Source organism: Theropithecus gelada, chromosome 12 (assembly GCF_003255815.1).
Source record: "Theropithecus gelada isolate Dixy chromosome 12, Tgel_1.0, whole genome shotgun sequence".
Taxonomy (NCBI): Eukaryota; Metazoa; Chordata; class Mammalia; order Primates; family Cercopithecidae; genus Theropithecus; species Theropithecus gelada.
The window spans coordinates 52656736-52682202 of record NC_037680.1 but is presented as its reverse complement, the minus strand read 5'-3'; the positions used below and the strand labels follow the sequence as shown (position 1 = coordinate 52682202).

Here is a 25467-nt window from a genome sequence, read left to right as displayed (position 1 = left end):
TTTTAGTGGGGAGGAGGGGAAGATACCTTGCCCAATCCAAAATGAGAATTAAAAAAACAAAATAGCCCATATGCTACAATTCCGTTAGCTTCTTTCAAACACAGACATATTCTAAATATTACTCATATGTATAAAAAGATACTGATGTCTAATTTACTACAAAAAAATGTAGTGAAATAATATTTTTAATATTTTACAGTAAACTTTCAACAAAGTAAACTTTCAAGCGGACATTATATGAAAGAATCAAATATATCTGTATCAAACTGTCCATCTTTCCCCACAATCTGGCAGTATTTAAAAATACAGAGGAATCCTGTTGTATTCCAGAAGATTTCATTGTCTTGACCCTACCAACACCACCCCACAAACACAATTAGAGCAAAGTTGCGTGATGAAGCATTACGTAACTACAATGTGAAATAATGCCAGTAAAGATAATTTTAGGCCTGAAATGAAACTTGACTTGACCCTTAATCTCTCATCTAGAGAAGACTGCAGCTACAAAGAGAATATTACCAATCTCCCAGTGTTTGGGAAAAGCACTAGATTTGAACTTTGTCTAATCAACTGCACTTAAGAAGCAATGGCTCCACTGACAGAATACATAGGATATCAGGATATCACTTGTTGGATTCTTCTTTGTAAAAGTCACAAAACATCAGAATCACCCATTTTAATAATGTAACTACATTTGCTCTCAGCAACTAAATATATGAGATTTGATAATAATTGTTATATTTCTAATGGTGTTTATACTAATTTAGTCTCTGTGACATAGCAACAAATAACTTTAATATATAATTCTGGCTGATTTTTAAAAATAAATTTGTACATGTGAAGCATTTTTTTTTAAAGACTGATCATTTAAAATGTTCTAAAGCAATCCCTGGAATGGGAAAAAGGAACTCCTTAATTTGCTTTTACTTATACTTTAGAATAAAAAGAAAAACACAGTATTATTACAATAAATAACAAATGTGACTTTTAGGTTTAGTTTGGTTTGGGCTACACAAAATTAAACTCATATTTAGAGATAATGCCATGAAAACATCAAGTAAATAATGAACTACACATAATTTTGTATGCTGTTCCCCACAATATTACACATATATATAAGGGCTACTGAATTTCAACGCATATACCAACACAGCAATGAAACAAAATACTTTGCTGTCACAACTTTAATAAAGTAAAATTTCATTAAGAACCAATTAACTTGTATAACAGTTTTTAAAATAAAAGGAAACAAAAACAAGCTGACATCAGCAAATTACTCAAAAAAATAACCTTTTCGGATAAATTGTATAGTCAGCACACCTATATTGCTTACATCTATACTAAAAACAATACAATGAGATTCGTTTGTTATAAAATTCTAAATCATCAAAGATTCAATTATATGCATTATATTAATCTTACTAGCAATAAAGCATAGGAATAAAATTCACAACATTTCGAAGAATAAATATTGAAATCAAGTTCCTTGGAGACACAGATGTGTCATATGCATCTGTGAACCATACACTGTACTATGCTTTGCATACAGTTGATGTTAATTGTCTGTAAAAAGAAAGAAGATATCTGATTAAACCTACCATTTAATTCCCTAAACATGCTGGCTAATTAAAGTTTTACTCAACTTAATATTACCATCTATGTTAAGGTAACAGGACATTCTAATTTAAAATTGTGGTAATTTTAACTCTTGGTTAGCTATTTTGTGCACATACTGGGCATGCATTACAAATTTTTAAAACAATGAAGTATTAGGTTGCTGCAAAAGTAATGCAGTTTTTGCCCAAAAACTGTATTAAACCTGTATTACTGTGTTAAAATTGGTGATTCTGATATTTTATGGCTTTTACAAAGAAGAATCCAACAAATGATATGCCAAAAACTGCAATTATTTTTGCACCAACCTTTACATACACTAGTATTAAACATATGCTGAATATAATCTAAGTATTCTCTGATAAATCAGAAGCTACTTCACTACTCTGTAACATAACAGAGTTCTTATATGAACAGCAATTTATGTGGTCAGTAATTTCAGTTAAAAGTTAACTCATCAGCCGGGTGTGGTGGCTCACGCCTGTAATCTCAACACTTTGGGAGGCCAAGGCGGGTGGATCACAAGCTTAGGAGTTCAAGACCAGCCTGGCCAAGATGGCCATCTCCACTAAAAATACAAAAATTAGCCAGGAGTGGTGGCTGGTGCCTGTAATCCCAGCTACTCAGGGGGCTGAGGAAGAGAACTGCCTGAACCCCAGAGGCAGAGGTTGCAGTGAGCCAAGATCGCACCACTGCACTCCAGCCTGGGCAACAGAGTGAGACTCTGTCTCAAAAAAAAAAAAAAAAAAGTTAATTCATCATCACCCCCATGGATTCTCCAGATCTCATCCAAAAGACAAACATGAAAGTAACAGAAAGTTTGCAACATACTACTTCACTGCAAATAAGATCAAAGAAGCTGCCTACAAATACCAAAAGCTCTGTTACTAAGAATCTAAAGCTGGAAATAGGTGAAAAGGGTGAATATTTTACTCAATCTAAGACATAAACTCTGTTTCAACTCAGAAATCATTATTGAAAATAAATTCTCAGAAGGTAACTCTACCAAAACATCCAGTGTTTTCATCACAAATAGAATTTATGACTTAAAAAGAGAAGGCAAATAGACTGATATAAACCCATATAGCCAGCAGCCAGGAATTGCAGTTTATCATGCAGTAGACAGGAAATGGTAGAGTATACAAAGAATGACCAGCTGCCTCTCTTACCCATGAGCAGCTCAGAGAATATAAATATCACTGACTTAAGTGCATCACCTTACATGATTCTGTTAGGCTGTTGGTATTGTTGTAAAGAAATATCTGAGGTTGGGTAATTTATAAAGAAAAGAAGTTTGTTTTGGCTCACAGTTCTGCAGACTGTACAAGAAGCACAGTGCCAGCATCTGCTTCTGGTGAGAGCTGCAGGAAGCTTACATGGACAGAAGGCAAAGGGGGAGCAGGTGTCACACATAGCAAGAGCAGGAGCAAGAGAAGGCGGGGAGATGCCACTCTCTTTTAAACAACCAGATCTCGTGTGAACTGAGAGAGAGAACTCACTATCAAGGATAGCACTGAGCCATTCATGAGGGATCCACCCCCATGATCCAAACACCTCCACCAGGACCCACCTCCAACAATGGGGATTAAATCTCAACAGGAGATTTGCAGGGAACAAACATCCAAACCGTATCAGTGACAGAGCTCAGATAATTACATGTAAAGCATGACACAAGAGAAAAAAAATCTCTAGTTTGTTATTCCCTAAGAGTGCCAAAAGTGAAAATCCTAAACTGGGCAATGGATCCACAAATCAATCACACAGGTATCATTCTAGGAAATGAGCTCTATAACTGTCTTCATACGTAAACCTATGAATCATGAAAATTATTATCCACACCTAACAGAAAGCAAGCTTATGTGTTGGTTTGGGAATACCTATTATGTAAAAGATAAAGTCCAAAAAGACAACTTCTTCCCTACGCTTCTCTTTCCCAAGGTCAGACAAAGTCAGTAATCACCCCTTGTTCCTCAGCATGTGTAAAAGAGAGATTAAGGATTTAAAATCATGGCGCTGACAATATACATCTTAAAAATCTGTGGCATTTTAAAAGAAAAATCATTTTAAAACAATAATAAAACATTTTTATATTTTACTAGTTTTTCTTCAGTTGACCTGAAATGTTTTAGACCACAAACTACTTCAATAGTAAATAAAATGTCATGACTCGCCTACTCTACCTATTTTCAGTTTCTATCACCAAAAGCACCTCTGGTGTGAAGTGCCATTTTAAACACACCTAAATGAAGGGACAGACTTAGAAAAAACATAGAAGGTGAGACAGAAAGTTTCTAAAAAGGGGGTTGGCAAGAAATGGAGGCTGAGGAAGAAAGTTGTCCAATGCAGTCAAAGTGCAAGTTACTTGTTTTCTTACCACATCAAAAGTAAATCTTACGTTTAAGACACATCAATAGTTACATGTGGTTCTTGGAATAAAGACCAAAATCCTCAACATGGCCTACAGGGCTCTACTTGGTCTCTGAAGTTACCCTCTCTACCAGCCTACCTCATCACACACACATTCCCCACCTTGACTCTGCACTCCAGCCACACTGGCCTTCATCCAGTTTCTGAATGCACCACTTTCCCCCCTGCAGTTTCTTCTGCCTGGAACAATTTTATCCTCCTATGATACTGGCACATCTCAACTCGAAAATCACTTCCTCAGGTACAGCCAGGTTCATGAGCGTATAGCCCGTGCAGTTGCATAGGGCCTGCAGTTGGAAGGGCCCCCTGCTTGGTTTATAGTTCTGCTGTCTCAGTCTTGAAAGTGAGTAATTTTTGAACCTTTTCATTTTGCACTAGGCCTTAAAAATTATGTAGCCAGTCCTATCCTCAGGGAAGTCTTCGCTGACCTCCTTTAATAGTTCAAACACTCCTTTTACAAGCTCTTATAGCATGCACTCCCGTCTGTATTTTTACATTTAAGTAGTTGATTGTTTACCTTCTCCATGAGAAAATACGCACCATGAATCCACCATTCACGCCTGATTTTTGCTTACCACTTCATCCCTAGAACCTAGCACATAGCAGGTTATCAGTAAATGCCGGCTGAATAAACATTTGTTTTCATTATTAGCAGTATCATCATTGTTGTTATTACTCTGTACTATGCAGGCTAAGAATGTAGCAGGGAAGATAACAAAAATTCATGGCAAAACATAAAAAATAAAATAAACTTTACTCAAACAACTTCAACACTACAACCAATAACACAACTCAAAAAAATATTACATAGCTGCCTAAAATTCCTGGAATTTGAATTTTTATCTTTTCTAACTCTACTTTCTTTTTTAGTATATGTTTTATAATTTGCATGATATATCAGCTCAGCAATTAACAATTTTATGATTTCTAAATTCAGGCCTGCATGCTCAAATTTTTATTGATAAGGACATGAAATTTTCATAAATGGTGATTCTTGGGTTAGAGTCATAGGAAATGGAAAGGGGAACAGTGAGATTGCCAGGTAAGTTGAACTGAGGAGTGATACAGCAGTAACATCTGATGTAAACTATATATTTAATAAAAAACATTGTATAGAAAGAGATTTCCAGTTTTAGGGTTAGTGCAAAGGTAAGTAATATATAGTTAATTTATATGTTTTTCTTCCTGTATTTCAAAGGATTGTCTTGCACATACATTACATGTAAAGCATGACATGAAAGGAAAAAAAAAAAAAAAAAACTAGTTATTCCCTAGGAGTGCCCAAAGTGGAAATCCTAAACTGGGCAATGAATCTACAAATCAACCACGTAGCTATCATTCTAGGAAACGAGCTCTATAATTGTCTTCATATGTAAATATATGAATCATGAAAATTATTATCCACACCTTATAAAAAGCTGATCTCTTGGTTTGGGAAAAGACAAAATCCAAAAGGACAACTTCTTCTCTACTCTTCTCTTTCCCAAGGTCAGACAAAGTCAGTAATCACTCCTTGCTCCTACATACATCTCATCCAACATTGGAGAACACCGTTCTAATTAAATAACAACTTATTTGAAGTTTTTGCAGGAAACCCAGTCATTCATGTACTCTGGAGCAAGGAAGAGTCTTGCTCTCTTCTGATAAAATCATCCTTTTTGACCAAGGAGAAAGCTTGCGGGGGGAACACACATGAATTAGTGAGGAGAATGGGGATCCCTGCCTACTACCTCCCTAACATGACCCTTGTATCAACCAGAGTACTTCAAATTTCCCCCACAAACTTCATACTTTCTCATCTTTGTGACTTTGCTCAAATTGTTCCCCTTAAGTTCAGAATACTCCTTCACTGCCATATACCCAAATCCTATACCTTTCTCAACCAAGTTTAAATGCCACATCCATCAAAAAGGCTTTTAGGACTAAGCAAATCTAATTTCTCCTTTATCTATACTGTCCACAGCAGTTTGCATTTTTCTTATATATCATTTTCTACTCTATCATACTGTTATGTCAATATCTTTTCTCTCTTTCTAGGAGGTAAATTCCTAGAATGTGAAAAATTCTTGTGGTCCCGAGGTTATTAATTAAAATCTTGGCTTCTCAACTGCTCCAAACTGAAGATGACTTCTACAATAACACATGCCAAAATATGAAATTTAAATTAACAACGATTAAATTTTATATAGGCATCATTTAAGCTAATATCTTTATTATAAGAGTTCTAAATTAAACTACCCACCTTTTAGAAATTAATTATTTCATGATAAAGAAATTCCTGTACCACTTTCATATTAAAGCAGTAACTTACTCTAAGGTACTCCTAGTGACCTACATTAATTCACTCTTTAAAATTAGAATTACTATTCTAATAGTATTCTCTAACAAAAGATCCATTAAATTTTTATCATTTTTATAAAGAAGAAACATATCCCTATATTGCAGACAAAAAGAATACCTAGAAATAAAGCAAATATCAGAGCACCTCATAACTAAGTGCATATCCAATTAGTTATTAAAAGTCCAGTTAGTTCTTTACCTATTTCCCAATTTTGCCCAGGCCCTGATTATGCTACATTTAGTGTCTTCTTTACCAGGAGCAAAAGAGATGCTGCTTAAGGTTTCAGGCTTTAGTGGGAGAGTTTTTTTGCAAATTAATATTTCTTAAAGAAGCTCATGAGTATTTACGTTGGAGAACAAAGTAAAATCAAAAAGAAGTGACACATATTCTTGAACTTTTGAATGCCATAAAATAAATAATGCATAAATGTTAGAAATGCACACATGATAAAACAACACCCACAACCCCCCAAAAAAGTATTTGCTTCTCATTCATTTTAATTACCTTTAAGTTACCTATTTTTAAGCTTTATCAACCAATACAACAAAAAATCAATATTCTTTACTACTAATCCATTATCATTTTTAATGAAATGACTGCTAACCAATAAATTCACATATGTATGGCCATAAGTCTCTTAAAGACTTTATATATTACTTGTAGTATTCTCTTAAATATTAGGTTAGGATTAAATATCTATTTATTCCATTCAAATCAAGGTATTTCAAAGTATGAAAGTGCTATGACCTAAAAAAAATTAGTCTAATTCTGAAATCCATCTCTCAATGATCTAATGTAAGAGGGTAAGAGAAGGGCCATGAAAGAGATGTCCTCTGTTGTTTGTTTCTTTTTTTTAAAGTTCTGCACTCTTGATGTACATGACTCCTCTGCCATATGACTGTAGGTGAAGACATAATTTGTAGAATAATAGGCACTAATATTACATGCTGCTTCAGTTCTGTCATATTTCCAATCCATCAAATTGATTAATGCTATAATAACTCTACACAAACCTATCATTTGTGCACTAATGAAGTCAAACTCAGTTTATCCTTAGGCAACTAGATTCCGAAACCTCATAGATGTCATCTCTTCAGCACAGCAAGACTATTTAGACAGTGTTATATAAAAGAAGCAAGAAACATGTGTAGCCTGTCTCCAAATTTGGATGGCTTCCTGCCAAAGTTGTAAATGCAAATACTGCTAATAGAACAAAATGTTCAAAGAGCATTCGGCAGCTCTTAAACATGGACAAGTTACTGCAAGACACACAGAGAAAAGAAGGAAATTTGTTATTTTGACATAAATATTATACTAATGATATCAGTGATATCAACATAGACACCATGTTCAAAACCCATCAAGTTTTAGGCAATATATGAAGGTTTAATTTAAAATAGATTTTTAAGATGTTTAGACTTAAAATATGATGATATGGGACTTTATCAAAACTGGAATTTTAAGGGCTATGTATTAAATTCAAAAGAAAATCAAAATGCAAACTATAGTGCAAGTCAAAAATAACACTATATAATGATGATCATGAAATTATTAAATAGTAATGCCCCTTAGATAGTGTTTCATAGGGAATGTTTAATGATATGATACAGGATGTGTAAGCAGAAGTGACTCTTCCCACAAAACGTGTTTAAAACCATTTTCCCATTATCTCGATAGTCGGAGATTAGTGTTTATGTCAGAAATGGCTTGTGTTGGAGAACAGGAAAGTGCAGCGTCACACTGTCATTTCCATAAACGTTAAAAAAAAAAAAAAAAAAAAAGCAGGCAGTATTGTGTAGCACAGTGGTAAGGCTACTTAAAAAACACACTTGCAAGCAGGTGTAGATACAAAGATATAGACTACCATCAATTAAAATAGAAATCCTGAAGCAGAAAGCAAACATTCTAGGACAAAATACATAAGTATTAGACACAAATACAAAAGTAGTCCTAGATTCCAGAAGATTCTTCTAGAAGAAGATTCAGACCAGAACTATTCCTTTGGCTACATATCATCATAAGTTTTTAGGAAAAAGAAACTTACTGACTGACATAAGAGTCTATTGTATATCCATTATCGCTTGTTGCATACAGGTTGAGTATCCCCTATCCAAAATTCCTGACACTAGAAGTGTTTCAAATTTTGGATTTTTCTCACATTTTGGAATACTTGCATTATATACTTACCAGCTATGCAACCCTAACCCAAAAATCAAAAATCCAAAACACTTCAATAAGCATTTCCTTTGAGCATCATGTTGGCACTCAAAAAAATTTGGATTTTGGAGCATTTTCAGATTTTGGACTTTCAAATTGGGGATACTCAGTGTATATAAATATGTATAGTAAATTATACATATATCTTATTTCAGAAAGTAAATTTAGCCACAGCTACAAATCAGTTTTACCATTCATTCAATAAATACATTGAATGCATATAAAGTGTCAGGCACTATTCTAAGAGCTAAAGGCAAAATTATAAAGAAAACCAAGTAACTGCCCATAAGGCACTTCTATTTTAGAGGCACATGTGGCCTGTCTCCTTATGTGTACCTTTACAATGCCTGAAGTTAAAAACACTAAAAAATACTGAAGTCTACCTCATTATGACAATATTATCTGGTATACATATAACAAGGCTTAATTCTGTTTGGGCTACATATTACACAAAAACCAAGGAAAAAAACATACACGACAGTGTATAATCTCCAAAATACCAAATGAATTCCAATTTACTGAACTACGGCAAATAACTCAAATAATATTCCACAAATAACTCACTATCTCCAGCAACCCATTCATTTGGAACAAGGTAGTAAGCAAAAGATTAAAATGACCCAGAGTGGGCTGGGTGCGGTGGCTCACGCCTGTAATCCCAGCACTTTGGGAGGCTGAGGTGGGTGGATCACCTGAGGTCAGGAGTTCGAGATCAGCCTGGCCAACATGGTGAAACCTCATCTCTACTAAAAATACAAAATACAAAATTAGCCGGGCATGGTGGTGCATACCTGTAATCCCAGCTACTTGGGAAGCTGAGAGGCAGGAGAATCGCTTGAACCTGGGAGACGGAGGTTGCAGTGAGCTAAGATCGCGCCACTGCACTCCAGCCTGGGCAACCAGAGTGAAACTCCATCTCGAGAATAAAAAAAAAAAAAAAAGACTCAGAGTGAGTAATAATGAATGAATGAGGACAGTCGAATACCCAAGGCAGATGGGTCTTAATACCCTGCCATTCTCGAAGCACAAGATGAAAAGCAACAAAGATTGAAAACACAGAAAAATGAAGGCAGAACTTCCCTCTCACAACCAAAGTTGGAGCCCAATAAAACCAGAGAATAACTAGAATCTATCTCCCGGCCAGATACAAACTAGACTTCTATTTAGGCAGATGATGATTATGATAATGATAGCAATTAAGATTCCGCAAAACTCACACAGCATATATCCAAAATATGTAAGAAACTCTTACAACCCTATAATAAAAAGACAACATAATCCAATTTTTAAAATTGAGCAAGGAATGTGAATAGCCATTTTTCCAAAGGAGATATACAAACCGCCAAAAAGCACAGGAAAAGATACTCACCATCATTAGTCATTAGGGAAATACAAATAAAAACCACCATGAGATGCCACTTCACACCCAATAAGAAGGTTATAATCAACAAGACAGACAATAACAAATGTTTTGCAAATGTGGAGAAATCGAAAATTCTCACATGTTGCTTGGTGGGACCATGAAAAGTTTGGCAGTTTCTCAAAATGTTAAACACAGAATTTTACCATATGACCCAACAATTACACTCCTATGTATTCACCCAGGGGAAATAAAAATAAATATCCACATAAAGACATATATACAAACGGTCATAGCAGCATTATTCACAATAGTCAAAAAGGAAAGCAACTCAAACGTTCATTAACTGGTGAATCGACAGACAAAATGCAGTATATCCATATGATGGAATACTTTTTGGCAATAAGAAGTACCGATACATGCTACAACATGAATACATGGATGAACCTCAAAAACCATTATGCCCAATGAAAAAAAAAAGCCAGACACAAAAGAAAACATATGATTCCATTTATATGACATGTCCAGAAGAGGCAAATCTACAGAAACAGAGTAGACCAATGGTTGACTCAAGCTGGTGGTGGCAATGAGGAGTGGCTGCAAATGGGCAAGGAGTTTCTTTTGGAGGTGATGGAAACCTACTGTTAGACTGTGGTAACTGGAGAGGTGAGTGGAAAATTAAAAAAAAAAAAAAAAAAAGATTGTGGTAATAGTCACACAATTATGTAAATATACTAAAAATCATTGAATTATAAATTTAAAATGGTATGTAAATTATATCTCAAGAAAGCTGAATAGAAAATCTTAAAAGACTTATTGTACTTACTGTACATGTAAGTGCTTGACATATATTAAACACCCCACAACTTTATGAGGTAGATACTATTATTATTTTCCCAATTTTACAATAAGAAAACTGAGGCACAAGCATAAGTAATTTGTCCAAAGTCACAATGCTAGTAAGTGACAGCAGCCAGGATTTGAACTCAAGTAGTATTACTCTACGGTGAACACACAACTAAATTAGCTAACCTCCTGCAGAGCTCACAAATAAATATTCTTGGGTAATAATTATTAGAATTAAAGCAAGTATAATTATCTTACAACAGTAGTTCTCAACTCTTCCTGTACACTTGAGGAACTTGATACAGTTATGTATTTCCTAAACTCAAATTCTGATACTGTAGAGATGAGGACCAAAAATCTGCATCTTTAACAAGCACTCCTGGTAAATCTGATGCAGATGGTCTGTGAACACCACAACAAAGACTATCCTAGAGACACAGATGGCACTTGAGATAAGATTACGTTCTTTTTATCTCTTTCATTCGTTTATCTCAGAGAAAATGGTAGTAAGGATGTGTGTAGATAAATTTTTTTCAAGAAGATTTTTGACTATCTTTTTCTCCTTAAGCATTGTGGCTATGGCTTAAAGCCATGTTTTAAAACATGCCTTAGTAACATGTTGCTATTTTACAATGTTCAAGAAAAAGCCTTTAAGATAAATGAACTCAGGCCACACTTACTTTGCAATCAAAGTGGTAACATGATAGTTTTTCCATTAGAAGTATTAGATAAGGAAAGTAAAAATAAGTTAGGAATTATGAACATCAGTTGTGATATCTATCTATTTGTAACTAGAGATCAATTTCAAAATGGTATTCAAGGACCAATTTCGTAAACCTGACAAACTTCTAGAGGTTAACAAGGGTCAAGAAAACAAATTCACAACACCAACAAGCCAATAACTCAGGGTAAAGTAAATAAATACAAGTCAAATTTAAAACCTTCCATTCTTTCTTAATAAGTATGTATGTGTCATGTTCTCAAATGGTTATGTTTAGACTTTGATCCATTATAAAAATAATCCATCATAGCTGGACATGGTGGTATGCACCTGTAATACCAGCTACCTGGGAGGCTGAAGCAGGAGGATCCCTTAAGCCCAGAAGTTTGAGGCACGCCTGGGCAACATAACAAGACTCCATCACAAAAAGAAAAAAAAAATCCATTATTTTTCATTAATTTCCAATAAAAAGCAGGCCAACTGCATATGATTATGATAAATTAACAGAGAAGAGTCTTGAAGTTGGTACTCAAACTTTTAATTTTCATTTTCAAAATGGTAATCTGAAATTTAAAATGACTGAGCTTTTCACAGAACTAAAAATGAGTATGAGATCAACAGCAGAACTATAGAAAAACAGCTGGTTAAGAGTAAAGGTCCAATCCATCTGGCCAAAAAACAGATACAAAACAGGCCCACACAACTATCAGACCTCAACAACATTAACCTTCACAGTGCAATAGTTTAATGGTTCTCTAAATCTAACTCTAGAGATAGAAAACAAATATCCTTCAAACTAAGTAGTTCTTCCCATGTAAACCAAATACAATCACTGTAATGACAGCACCTTTTTTTTTTAAGTATCTACTACGTGATTACAGTTCCAGGTACTGTACATATACTTTGCTATCTCATATCAAGCTAGTTAACCAAAAAACTATTGCTCTTCCTTCATTACTCCCAGCTAGTTATAGAACAAATTATCCCCAACAGAGAATCTGACTTATTAGTATACTGCCTGAAATGTTAACAAAACTGCAAGATTCTCCAAGAAGAAGAAAATAGGAAATGAGGTAATCTTTCCATCAAAGACTTTCCCTATGAATATGAGAACACAGTAGAAAATGCTCAGAGGATTCCCCCTAAAAAATATTAAAAGCATTTAAATGAACAAACAGGTGATAAACATCCAAAATGTACTCAAAACTATAATACAAAGACAAAGATGAATATAAAACTGTTATTGCCCTCTAGGATCTAATTTTGTTGAGCAAGTGAAGAACAAAGAGGGAGTTGGGATTAGGGGTGACTAAGGTACACATAACCATTTAAAATATATTAAGCAAATACAGGTGGTGTAGGGAAAAAACATACATTTCAGAGTCACACATACCTGGCTTCCCCTCCCAATTCTACAACTTATTGTATGAGTTATCTTGGCCAAACTGGTTAACCTATTCTTGTCTCAATTACCTCACTGTAAAAGAGGGAAATATTAATTATCTTGTTAGGTTATTGGAAGAATAAAACTAGATTGGCCAGGCGTGATGGCTCATGCCTGTAATCCCGCACTTTGAGAGGCCAAGGTGGCCAGATCAAAAGGTCAGGAGTTTGAGACCAGCCTGACTAACATGGTGAAACCCCTTCTCTACTAAAAATACAAAAATTAGCCAGGCGTGGTGGTGCGCGCCTATAATTCCAGCTACTCAGGGGGCTGAGGCAGGAGAATCGCTTGAACCCAGGAGATGGAGGTTGCAGTGAGCTGAGATCGTGCCACTGCACTCTAGTCTGGGCAAAAGAGCAAGACTCCATCTCAAAAAAAAAAAAGTAGATAAACTATGTAAGTACCCTATAAAGTCTCCAGCTCACAGTATATTTTCAATCAATAATTCTTAATATCCACATTAGAACAAAAGTGTGTATAAAGCCCTATAGAAATATTCATGAAGAAATAACTAAATCTGCCTGAGGAAAACAGGAAAGAATTCACAAAAGGAGATGAAATCTGAATTGGATCCAAAAAAAGAATCCAAAACATGCCAGATAGAAGGTAGGGGGCATGAAGACGAGTTTAGATATTTACCAAAAACCTAACACCCCCAACGCAGTTTGAGGAAAGGGAGGCAAAATGTTCAGCAAAGGCTTACTAAATTAGATACCTCTGTGCAGATTTCTACTATAGGATATAGCTCTTCATGTTAAAATGATCTATTTCTGCAAAAGAATATAAGTTCAAGAAAGGCAAGAATTGTTACTTATTTTTACACCCCCAACACCTGGCAGAGCACCTAGCTCAAATTAGGTACTCAATGAACATATTCTGCAGAAAATACAAGCAGGTCTTTTGCTATCTAAAGCCTGAAAGGTATCTGACGGCAAAAAAACAAAAACAAAAACAAAAACAAAAAACACTGCTAAAACTCTAAAAATAAAATCATTGAACCAATTTAAGGAATGATAACATCTCAACAATGGGTACCAAATTCAACAGTGTAAACTCAAGAATTCACTTTCTCTCCAAATCATTCAGTGATTCCTAACCAAAGACACACAGAGTATTTGAAAACTATACTTTTCTTAACTCCATCCTCAATTTTTCCATATAATAGGCCTTTGGTGAGAATAAAGGAGTATTTGTATATGCATGCATGTTTAGGCAGGCATCACTAGCTTCAGAGAGTTCCACAGGTAACTAATTATAATGTACAAGACCACCCACGCTACTCACCCCCAACTCCCCATCTATCCCCATCCTTCTTTAGAACCTCTATTCAGTCATGAGTGTGCTTTGTCAGTTCCCAGATCTAACGAAAACAGGCAGTACCACCTTGGTTACTGTGGCAAAGTATATGTCTTAAATACGTCCACAACAGTAATTCCTGTCCTACAATTCCCCTTCCCTTGAATCTGGGCCGGCTTGTAGCTCCACTGTAACCCACAGAATATTGTGGAAGTGATGCTGCAGGACAATTGAGAGTAGGTTATAAAAGGTGGTGCAACTTCTACCTTGCTAGCTTAGGCACTTGTATGTGGTATACTGAGTCACTACATAAAAAGTCTGACTACTCTCAGGCCACCAAGCTGTGAGGAAGCCAAGCCACATGAAGCCACATGTAAGCATTCCAGAAAACAACCCCAGCAGAAGTCCTAGCCAGAATCAATTGTCAGATATGTAAGTGAAGATGCTTCCAGATGTTTCCAACCCTCAACCACTGGATCATTCCCAGCCTTTGAGTCTTTTCAGCTGAAGACCCAGACATTATGAGTGAGAGACAAACCATCTTTCCTGTGCTGTATACAGCACCCTATACATAAGTAACCCTATCTTAGAAAAAGACTCCACCTTACATTTAAAAAGGCATCATGCCAACAGGGACCACATGTTCATCTAATCAACAGAGACTACACGTACTAACCAGATAAAGACATAACCAGACACACTTTTTACTATCAGTCCTCACCAGAAGATTTGAGGGCCATAAAAAGAGCAGAACTCCACCAACTCAAGATGGCCATCTTAAGACACTGTCTGGCAGTCACTCAAGATCAGCACCCAGCATCTGCTGCCAAATGCTCTGCCCAAATCAAGAACTCTTCCTTGCAAGACACTGACAACTGTCCAGATCAGCCCAGGACACTATCCTTGTCCACGACGCTCTCCTTAGACTGGTTCATTACATCTTTTCCTGTCCCCTTTTCTCTTGATGTTAAATGTTACCGTTTGATGTGGAAATTTTAATCCATATCATTTATATATTAAGTATACTACTACGTGCGGTTTACAATATTGACTGACTTGTGGATTGGTTTAGTCTATGTGCCACAGCTCTGACTACTGAGTCAACAGGTAGTACTAAGGAGAATTGCCTCCTTAAGCAACTCGATATTTCTTATTGCTTTTATGACTGAATAAGCATCAAAAGTCTGACCTTGTGGAAAGACACAAATGTGTGTGGATATGGTTATGTCTCAACTTGTGCCACTCGCAACATGTGCCCTGTCTGGATTACTGACCCACAGGATCCATGAACATAAGAAAGTGGCTGTTACACACCTCTAAATTTAGGGTGGTTTGTTACACCGCAAAAGTAACTTGACAGTTAAGACTTTTGATAGTTACTACTAATCACACAAAACGTTGACTCATCTGAAGCCTCAGAATTCCGTTTATCTAAAACTATTAATCACACAAAACGTCGACTCATCTGAAGCCTCAGAATTCCCTGTTTATCTAATCAGTTACCAAGCTGACTCCTGACATTGTTTATAAATTCCACTTTACTGCTTCAGACATAGATTTTGACACTTGCACTTTCCCTCCAGTCAGTTTCACTTTATTAATCCAGTATCTTCAATCTTTGCCTTCCTGAAATCTCACTGTATCTCCAATTTGCTGACCGCATCACCATGACTCCCTAACCTCCAGGATTTGGTACCCAGTGACTAGAATGGCTTACATCCATCTTTAAAAACTGACCTGAATGGCAGTTGCTGTATTATTCACAGATTGAGGAAACAAGAGACTCCAAGAGAGAAACAACTCTAGCTAAAGTCAAATCTAACTATATCTTTTCATAAAAGTCAGACCAATAGTCATTTACCTATGATACAAAGATAATCCAAAACAGTAAATAATGAAAGCATACTTTATATTTGCCTTTAATTTGCACTCTGTAATTTCTCACACATTAGCACCTTTTCTAAATATTTATTTTAATATTAAAATTATTTTATATTTTCCAAACAGCCACCAAATGCTAGTATGAGAAAATCAGTGCAAGTAGATGGCAAAAAGGAGAAAACTGCTTAGGGAGAAAATACATCAAAAATAATTCACAATCTCAATGTAAGAACAAATGTCAATTATCACTTAAAAAGTTAACATTATGTAACTAGTTCTCCTGGACTAGCCAAATTAGAATCTTAAATCGATGAACAGTAATAACAGTAATAGTAAAAATAACAATGATAGCATCTAATGAAAACTAGATAGCAACTTTTATTTTCATGTTATTTCTTATAAAGACACATAATCTTTCTTTAAATGTATAAAATAAGAAAGTTAGAAACATTACTTGTAAGTCATGATGCCAAAACCTTTTTCTATAACATAAAAGCTAACAATCAAAAGAAATGGAGATCAAAAAATGGCTAGATCATTGAAGAGTCAGCCGCCAATATTACTTTACAGAAATAAACACTGTTTGAATAATAATGGCCTCTTCATGTTATAAAAATGACACAATTTATTCATATAAAGTTCTAATTAGTGCTCTAAATTGACCAGGTAATAAAATATGACCACGTGGGGGTAAATACCATTGTAATACTCAAAGATACTGTATCCACTGGAAAAAATATACACATCAAAAGTCTATTTTTTTCCATCTACAGACAGATTAAGTTACGAAGAAATTCTTTGGCTTATACAAGTTCTTAGAGATAAAATATATAATCAGCAAAAAAACATAGCTAAGTGCATAAAAACAGTGAAATGCATTTTATGGTTTCTATTTTGCCAACACAGTTACAGTTAATGAGAATTGTCATGACAAAATGATTGTTTTTATGAAAAGAAGCTTCTTTATTACTAACCAATCAAATTTCATTTTTATTACTGATGTAAAAAAGTTCAGAGCCATCATTCATTTATAGAGCATATAAAAATAAGAAAAGTGTTCAAGAATAGAGGAGAGGCTCATTTACAAAGCAACAAAAAATTAAAGCATGCATTTCTCTTACTGGCAAAGCAAATACTTCTCTTCTACATATAAATGTCTATTGCTGGATTTTCTGAATATTATAACTTCTGTCTTTGAACAAAAAAAAGAGAAGCCTGAATTTTCAATATCTCATCTGTATTTGATATCTTCAGTCCATCTGATAACTGCTTATCAAGACATTTCAAAAATGTTTGAAAAATATTAAGAAGTTTGGTGGCATTTTCTTTCGATTTTCACCAAAATATGGCAAGCTTGGGCTAACATTAATAACTCAAAAGTCTCCAAGAAAGACTGACAAATTTTATGGGGCACCCAGCACCAGTTTTAAGTTAACAACTAAAAATCATGTAATTTCAGAGTATAATATGTTAATAAATCACATTAAGAAAATTAAAACTCAAATTACAGCCTATGAACTATTCCATTAACAGAAAACAAGCCTTTGAAGGGATCTTATTATCCAAGTTTTCAAAAATTTACATAACATTGCTCTTAAGAATTTAGTTTTGGCCAGGTGGGGTGGCTCACACCTGTAATCCCAGCACTTTGGGAGGCCGACGCAGGCAGATTACATAAGGTCAGCGGTTCGAGACCAGCCTGGTCAACATGGTGAAATCCCGTCTTTACTGAAAATACAAAAATTAGCGAGGTGTGGTGTTGGGTACCTATAATCCCAGCTACTTGGGAGGCTGAGGCAGGAGAACACTTGAACCTGGGAGGCAGAGGTTGCAGTGAGCTGAGATTACCCCACTGTACTTCAGCCTGGGCAACAGAGCAAGACTCCATCTCAAAAAAAAAAAAAAAAATTAGTTTCAATCTACTCAGGAATATGGTATAATAAAGTACAGGATCCACTGCTGTCAATAAACTATATCTTGCCTCTAGTCTGAAGTATAACCTATTTTATCACTGTTTTGCTTTACCATCTGCACCATTCAATCTCAGCTTCGTATCTCCAAAGTCATAAGCACAACTGTGTAAGATTATTCATATGACTAATATGTTTTTTTTTTTAATTCTCTGAAACTTGACGGTCAGTTCAATAACTTTTTAGTAATTCCTCAGTGCCTTCCTCAATACTGGAAAATCCCCAAAATACTACGTAAAAATAACAAAACATCTTTATTTTCAAGAGCAAAAGATTTAAGGCTGGGCACGGTGGCTCACACCTGTAATCACAGCACTTTTGGGAGGCCGAGGTGGGCAGATCACCTGAGGTTGGGAGTTCGAGACCAGCCTGACCAATGTGGAGAAACCAGGCCTCTACTAAAAATACAAAATTAGCCAGGTGTGGTGGCACATCCCTGTAATCCCAGCTACTCAGGAGTATGAGGCAGGGGAATCACCTGAACCCAGAAGGCGGAGGTTGTGGTGAGCCAAGATCATGCCATTGCACTCCAGCCTGGGCAACAAGAGCAAAACTCCATCTCAAAAAAAAGAATTTAATGCATTGTATTTTTTCAATTACCTGTTGCACCTGCCATCACTAAAATATTCTGATACATGGATGTACAAGCCTTTACCATCATTTTCTTCACTGTGAGCAATAGCATCACTTCTATATTACAAAAGCCTTTAAACCTATATTTTGTACTTCCTTTAGCCTCTGGAACTCTTCTGAATGCTTTTACAGTCCAGATTCCCCAGTACTCATGTGAGGAGAGACGGAATGAAAGCACTTTATTACCAACATAAAAACAAATTTTTAAGAACGTACCCGTTTTGATCACACTTACTTTCAAGATGCTTACATATGGGTTCCATGGAACCCTGCAAAACTACTTTCCTAGCTCATACTATAAATTAATGCTACTGCTTAAATGAAGTTATTAATAAATTTAAATAATTAAGCACCCAAATGCCCACAATGAGATAAATGGAATATTCCGACCATGCTTTTTTCATTCTTTATATAGTTTACTGAGCTTCTAAATAAAGAACAGAACAGATATCATGCTTATTTCAAAAGATTAATAAATTATAGTATGATGAAACTAACTGATGTGCTTAAAATATGGCAAGACACCAGTGGAGTAATAAATCAGAAAAGATGGTATATGAGTAAAGAAAAATAAGAATACTTTGGGCATTTTCTTCTGTCCAAAATGGTAATGGGATACCAGATGTTAAGAGTTAATATCCTCAAAGGACCCCTTACTATAAGGTGAAAGGCTTTTGGGCAATAAAAGTAACAATAGAAAGTAACATGTACTGAACATTTATTATCGACCACCCTATACTAGACACTTAATATACATTGTAAAATCTATTATCCCCTTTTACAAATGAGGAAACTGAGGACTAGAAAGGCCTGTCCAAGATCACAGAACAAGAAGCAGGATTGAGCTTAGAACTCAGCTCTTACTCCAATGATCTTACTCCTAACCTTTATACTGAGTTTCAGTATTCATATCCACAAAATACCCATCTAACAAGACCAAATTGTTATTATTAGCAATTACATACATAAATCATTTAACACGGTAGCTCAAAAGCTTACTCTTATTATCAGTAACCAGCTATGGCAATTCTAATTAACAGACCACCAATATGACTTATACCAAGATTCAATTTTATAATGAAGATAAACATGGCTGAAGCATATATCTTGAAATAAATATCCTGGAGTAACAAAGTATTCTAGGATACATTCCTAAGTAATTTTAACAATGGCAATAACTATGTAGATGCTTCCTATTATTGAATTATATGTTATTCACAAATAACTTTTTAAAGCTTTACCAAAATTGTATCTTTAAAGTAACATATTATTATTTTCACCATTTTACAAATGAGAAATCTCAGGCTTAAACAGGCAGTTAATTTGCCCAAGTTCACACAGCTAGGAAGTAGCTGAATAAGAACCTAGGTTAGACTTTTCACTTCAAAATCCAAAGAAAGTGTAAACGCAAGGTGAAGGAAGCAATCCACGCTGCACCCAATTTCCGCTGTTTAGTGCTCTACACCTCTCTCCCTTCTTTTGTGTATCTGGTGGCACTATGGAGCCCTAATACCTGGAGCCACTACTGGCACAGGGATGGGCAAGTGAGTTAGGCCTGTCCACCCAAGTACTCTACCCTTTTAGCTGCTCCAAATGTGGTCATGTAGCCCAAATGGGATTACACAATCCTCCCCTATGATATATTCATACCCAACTGACTGTAAGAACGAAATTAGAAAAAAAAAAAAAATGTGAGTAATGTATTGAAAAATCTTGCCATTAAAAAAAATGAAAACTTAAATATACAGGTTATAAAATATTTTTAAACTATTTTTTAATAACATCTAGGTACATTTTTATCCTTCTTTTAAAATTCTAGGCCAGGCGCAGTGGCTCACACCTGTAATCCCAGAACTTTGGGAGGCTAAAGCAGGCGGATCACTTGAGGCCAGCAGTTCAAGACAAGCCTGGCCAACATGGTGAAATCCCATCGCTACTAAAAACATAAAAATTAGCTGGGCATGGTGGCAGACATCTGTAATCCCAGCTACTCAGAAGGCTGAGGCAGGAGAATCACTTGAACCCGGGAGGTAGAGGTTGCAGTGAGCCAAGATTGTGCCACTGCCCTCCAGCCTGGGTGACAAGGGCAAAACGCCATCTCAAAAAAAAAAAAAAAAAAAAATTCTAAATCCAGCACATCATCATGTAGAGAAACAACTATTCATTCAAAAAGATAACTTACCATTTCTTTCCATATTAAGCTAAAAGAAAACTTCAAAATTATCTTCCACTTTAACAAATATATTCCAGGCCAGGCGTGGTGGCTCAAGCCTGTAATCCCAGCACTTTGGGAGGCCGAGACGGGTGGATCACGAGGTCAGGAGATTGAGACCATCCTGGCTAACACGGTGAAACCCCATCTCTACTAAAAAATACAAAAAACTAGCCGGGCGAGGTGGCGGGCGCCTGTAGTCCCAGCTACTCGGGAGGCTGAGGCTGGAGAATGGCGTGAACCCGGGAGGCGGAGCTTGCAGTGAGCCGAGATCCGGCCACTGCACTCCAGCCTGGGCGACAGAGCGAGACTCCGTCTCAAAAAAAAAAAAACACACAAAAAAACACAAATATATTCCAAAACACGACTGAACAGATGCAAAAATATGTTTATGTAAGCACTGCTTACAACAGACCAAAATCACACACACGTGATGGCTTTGGGACACATGAGCTTACCTACACTGAACACACTTCCCAAAATTCCCTTTCTACTACGTCTCCAGTTAAAGTGGGCTACAAGGGATATTCTCCACCAGGTGCCGGGAAGAGAAGCGAGGCAACAGTCATTTTGTAGCAGACACACACTTCCTCCTAGCTTTTCTAACCCTAATCTAGGTGATGCCATAAAGGGATTCTGCTGATATAATTGAAGTCCTTACTCAGTTAGCTTCACATTAATCAAAAGGGAGAGTATCCTAAGTGGCCTGATTTCATCAGTTGAAAGCCCTTTAAAAAAGGGTCTAAGTCCTCCCTGGGATCAGACACTCCAAGCAGTACCTGTTCTTGCCAGTGCTCTCTTAGTCCTGGATCTCCCCATCCTGACTGCCTGCCTTGCATGCTTTGCACTTACTTTGCCAGCCCCCACATTAAGAGCCAATTCTTTGCATGTGTTTGTGTATGCACATGCATGTGTGTGTGTGTGGCTAAAGAGAGAAACAGATATCCTGGTACATCTGCTTCTCTGGTTGAACTGACTGATAACAACTCCCTAAATACCCATCTAAGTAATACTACATTAATAAATTTTGGCTTCTTCATTACAATGAAATACTATATAACCATTTTAAAATGATGATGTGTAATTCCATTCACAGATATGAAAAGAGATCCCAATATATGACAAAACAGGTTACAAAAAATTATGCATATTATATATTACGTCGTTTTTTTAATTCAGGGAAAGAGAATGAAATAGCTTTGTTCATCAAAGTTTTAATGATGAGGATGGAATTCTGAAGTCTTCATCTGGGTGGTATGATTTCAGGTAATTTCTACTTTATCTCTGGATTGTTTTCATTTTCCATAATGGCAACATATCATTATCATTATTAGGAAAAAAAACTCAACGACAAACCTTTCTGATTTGACAGGAAACAAACGTCAAGTAGACTTACATTAAATGGTTAAAATGGTGCCCAGAGTCTTAAAGGATGAACAGGAGTTATTCAAGCAAAGTGGACATCTCAGGCAAGGGGCAAGGAAAGAAGTGACAAGACATGAGGCTGTTCTACTGACAATGGGAAACCAACAAAATGTTAAAACAAGAGGAGGTTTTGTTTTTTTGTTTTTTTGTTTTTAAGGAAAATTAAAACAAACAAAAAACCCACGAGGCTTGCAGTGTATGGACTCTACTGGAAGGAAGCCAGACTGGAAGCAGAGAAATCATTTCAGACACTACTACAGTTATCTAAGCAAAAAATGACAAAGCTTTGAACTAAGGTAACAGCAGTAGAAATGGATAGAACAAGTACTATTTAGGAATAATAACTGAAAAAAGTTGGCAAGGGAAATACTGGTAGTAAGGTGGCAGAAGCAGTTCACTTAAACTGGGGAGTTCAGAGAAGACTTCTAAAAAGATATCCTTATGAATAAGGATCTCAAAGAAGTCACTTCAAGAATACCACGGAGAGATGCCGGATATCGTTAAACATTTCCAAAAGAAATACTAAGTGTTAGCTCATGTCCACAGGAAGGAAGGGTAATAAGCAAAGTGTTAGATACACTATAAATTAGAGCTCTCAATTACAAAAACAGATTCATAATTACTTAAGTTATAATAGGTCTACATAGACACATATCTCTAACCTGTACTACCAGAAACAGAATATTGAGAACAGTTGCTGGATTTGAGTCACAATTGTAAGTCATTTACAAGTCAAACATAGTGTTTCTGATAAATTATTACTTTAACCACTGCTATAGTCTGAATATCCCCTCCACAACTCATGCTGAAACGGAATTGCCACTCTGACAGTATTAAGAGGTGGGATTGTTCAGAGGTGATTAGGTCATGAGGGCTCCACCCTCATGAATGGATTCATCTCTTTATACCAAGAGTAGGTTGTTATAAAAGCAAGTTCAGCCCTCTCAGTCCCTGGCTCTTGCCCTCCCTGGCATTTTCACCTTCTGCCACAGGATAATGCAGCACAAAGGCTCGCATCAGATACTGGCACCTTGAAGCTGGAGTTCATTGCCTCCAGAAATGTGAGAGTAACAGATCACTACAAATAGCTAAGACGGCAGACAGACAAAACGCCTAGAAATTTTTAAACGTCACTACTTAAAGCAGTATCAAAAGTTTATTAAAAGACATTCATCATTTTCTCATTAAAAGAAATCACACATTAGGACACATGCACCCAGTGAACCACTCTCAACATACACTGTGAAGTTTTTTTTTTTTTTTAAATAGTAGCAAACTAAATTAAATCGCTGATCTAACTATATAAGCCTGATTTTGTTTTCAATATGAATGGTAAAAATGGAAATAATCATTCCTTGAAATCTCAAGATTAGTCATTGATTTGGGTTACAAATACTTACTGAGCACCAACTGACTATGAATACAATGGGGAATAAAATAAGTTTGATCCCTACTTTCAAGAAGCTTGCAATCTAGTAGGAGCTTCTCTTTTCTAGAAAATAATATTTTCAAGTGAAGAAGGAAAAAAAAGAAATGTATGTTTACACAAACGCAAAGCATTAAAAAACATTCCAGCAAATTTTATGACACATTCTGTACTTCCCATTTCCAAAATACTATCTTATTACTTCAAATGTACCTATTTATTGTGGTGACTGTCTTCATTACTGTACTCATGTTGAAAACACTGCTAGGGAGTTATGACTAATTCTATCAGCCTGTATCTCAAAGTACCTATGTCTGGTCTCCTCACTTCCTCAACAATATTTATTCTTTCATGGCAATAAATAAGAACCTCAATAAGAGAAATCAGAAATCTATATACATCAGTCATTTTCAATGCACCGACTCTAAGGTATTTCTTTAAAGTACGTGCAGATTTAAAAATATCTCAATGAATCCGCGCAGACGTGGTGGCTGGTGCCCATAATCCCAACTACTCAGGAGGCTAAGGCAGGAGAATTGCTTGAACCCGGGAAGCGGAGGTTGCAGGGAGCCACGTCGTGCCACTGCACTCCAACCTCGGTGACAAAAGAGAAACTCCGTCTCAAAAAATAAATAAATAACTCCTAGAGTCTTAGCAAATGGCACTACTGTGTCGCTGGGAGAGGAAGCAAGAAGTCTGATGTTCCCTCAACAACAATAGGTAACAACTGATTAGTGACAGTCACCTTAAACTTTGGGTACCAAGACCCAGAAACTGCCCCTACTCTTAGACTGAAGCGTTCAGATGTTTGCCCCTGTGGTCACGCCCCCCACCTCAATCCCAATCCAAGGCCTCCTCTTCATACTCCAGCACCTCCCAACGGAATGGGGAGGTGGGACAAAGTACCGCCCAAGGGAAGGAGACGGGACTCCAGCTCCTGCGGAGTGACCTTGGCCAAGTGTCTCCTTAGTTTTTCCATACGTGAGATAAGGTTGGTAGTCCGTGCCTGCCTCCACCCTCCGGGCTGGGTTCAGCGTATAATGCCACAACGGTGGAGGAATGCTCCACCCTGTACCCCACGCGACTCCCCGAGACCGCGCCGCCACCTTCTGGGTCTACGGCCACCCACGCTACCTGCAATCTGGGAGACGAAGGCTTCCGCCACTAGAGACATGTCGGCTGGGAGGCCCTGCGCCCGTGTGCCTGCCCCCCACGGGCCTCAGCGTCCTCCACCGCAAACCTGGCAACTCTCGGCAGTTAACTAGCTTAGCCCCGCCGAGGTTCAGACCCGCAAAGCCCACTGCAGCAGCAGCGGCAGCTACAGCGACGCCCCGAAGGTTACCGCCAGGCCCGGCTAGGAACTTCCGGCGCAGCCGAAACGACACTCGAGCGCTTCCGCCGGCCCCGCCCCCGCGCCGTCCTACCGGGCGCAGGCGCTGCGAGCTGCGTGCCGCCAATTCCAGGCTCTGCGTAGGGTCTTCGCAGAGGGAAGCGAAGTACCCGACTAGTCTCCCACCCAGGGGACTGGCAGGGGGATCTGGGAGATTTTTTAGCGTGCTTTCTGTAAGCCAGAGTTTTGTGAGCAAGTAACATTTGTAAACGCCCACTGGATAGTAGGCACTTATATACATATATCTACACAAACTTATATACA

At 36.8% G+C, this 25467-nt stretch overlaps 1 protein-coding gene across 5 annotated transcripts in view; it reads right to left on the bottom strand.

The window, feature by feature from the left end:
* Positions 1–25221, bottom strand: part of MTX2 (metaxin 2) — a 70024-nt gene extending 44803 nt beyond the window's left edge. For 3 of the 5 annotated variants that reach the window (XM_025405392.1, XM_025405390.1, XM_025405388.1), the window contains exon 1: positions 24948–25221. In XM_025405392.1, coding sequence (XP_025261177.1) covers positions 24948–24987 — 40 coding nt within the window. In that variant the 5' untranslated portion in view covers positions 24988–25221. Of the gene's footprint in view, positions 1–5010; positions 5764–24947 lie in introns of those variants that run through there. The other 2 variants (XM_025405391.1, XM_025405389.1) reach the window with 1 other exon arrangement.
* Positions 25222–25467: the final 246 nt, after the last annotated feature.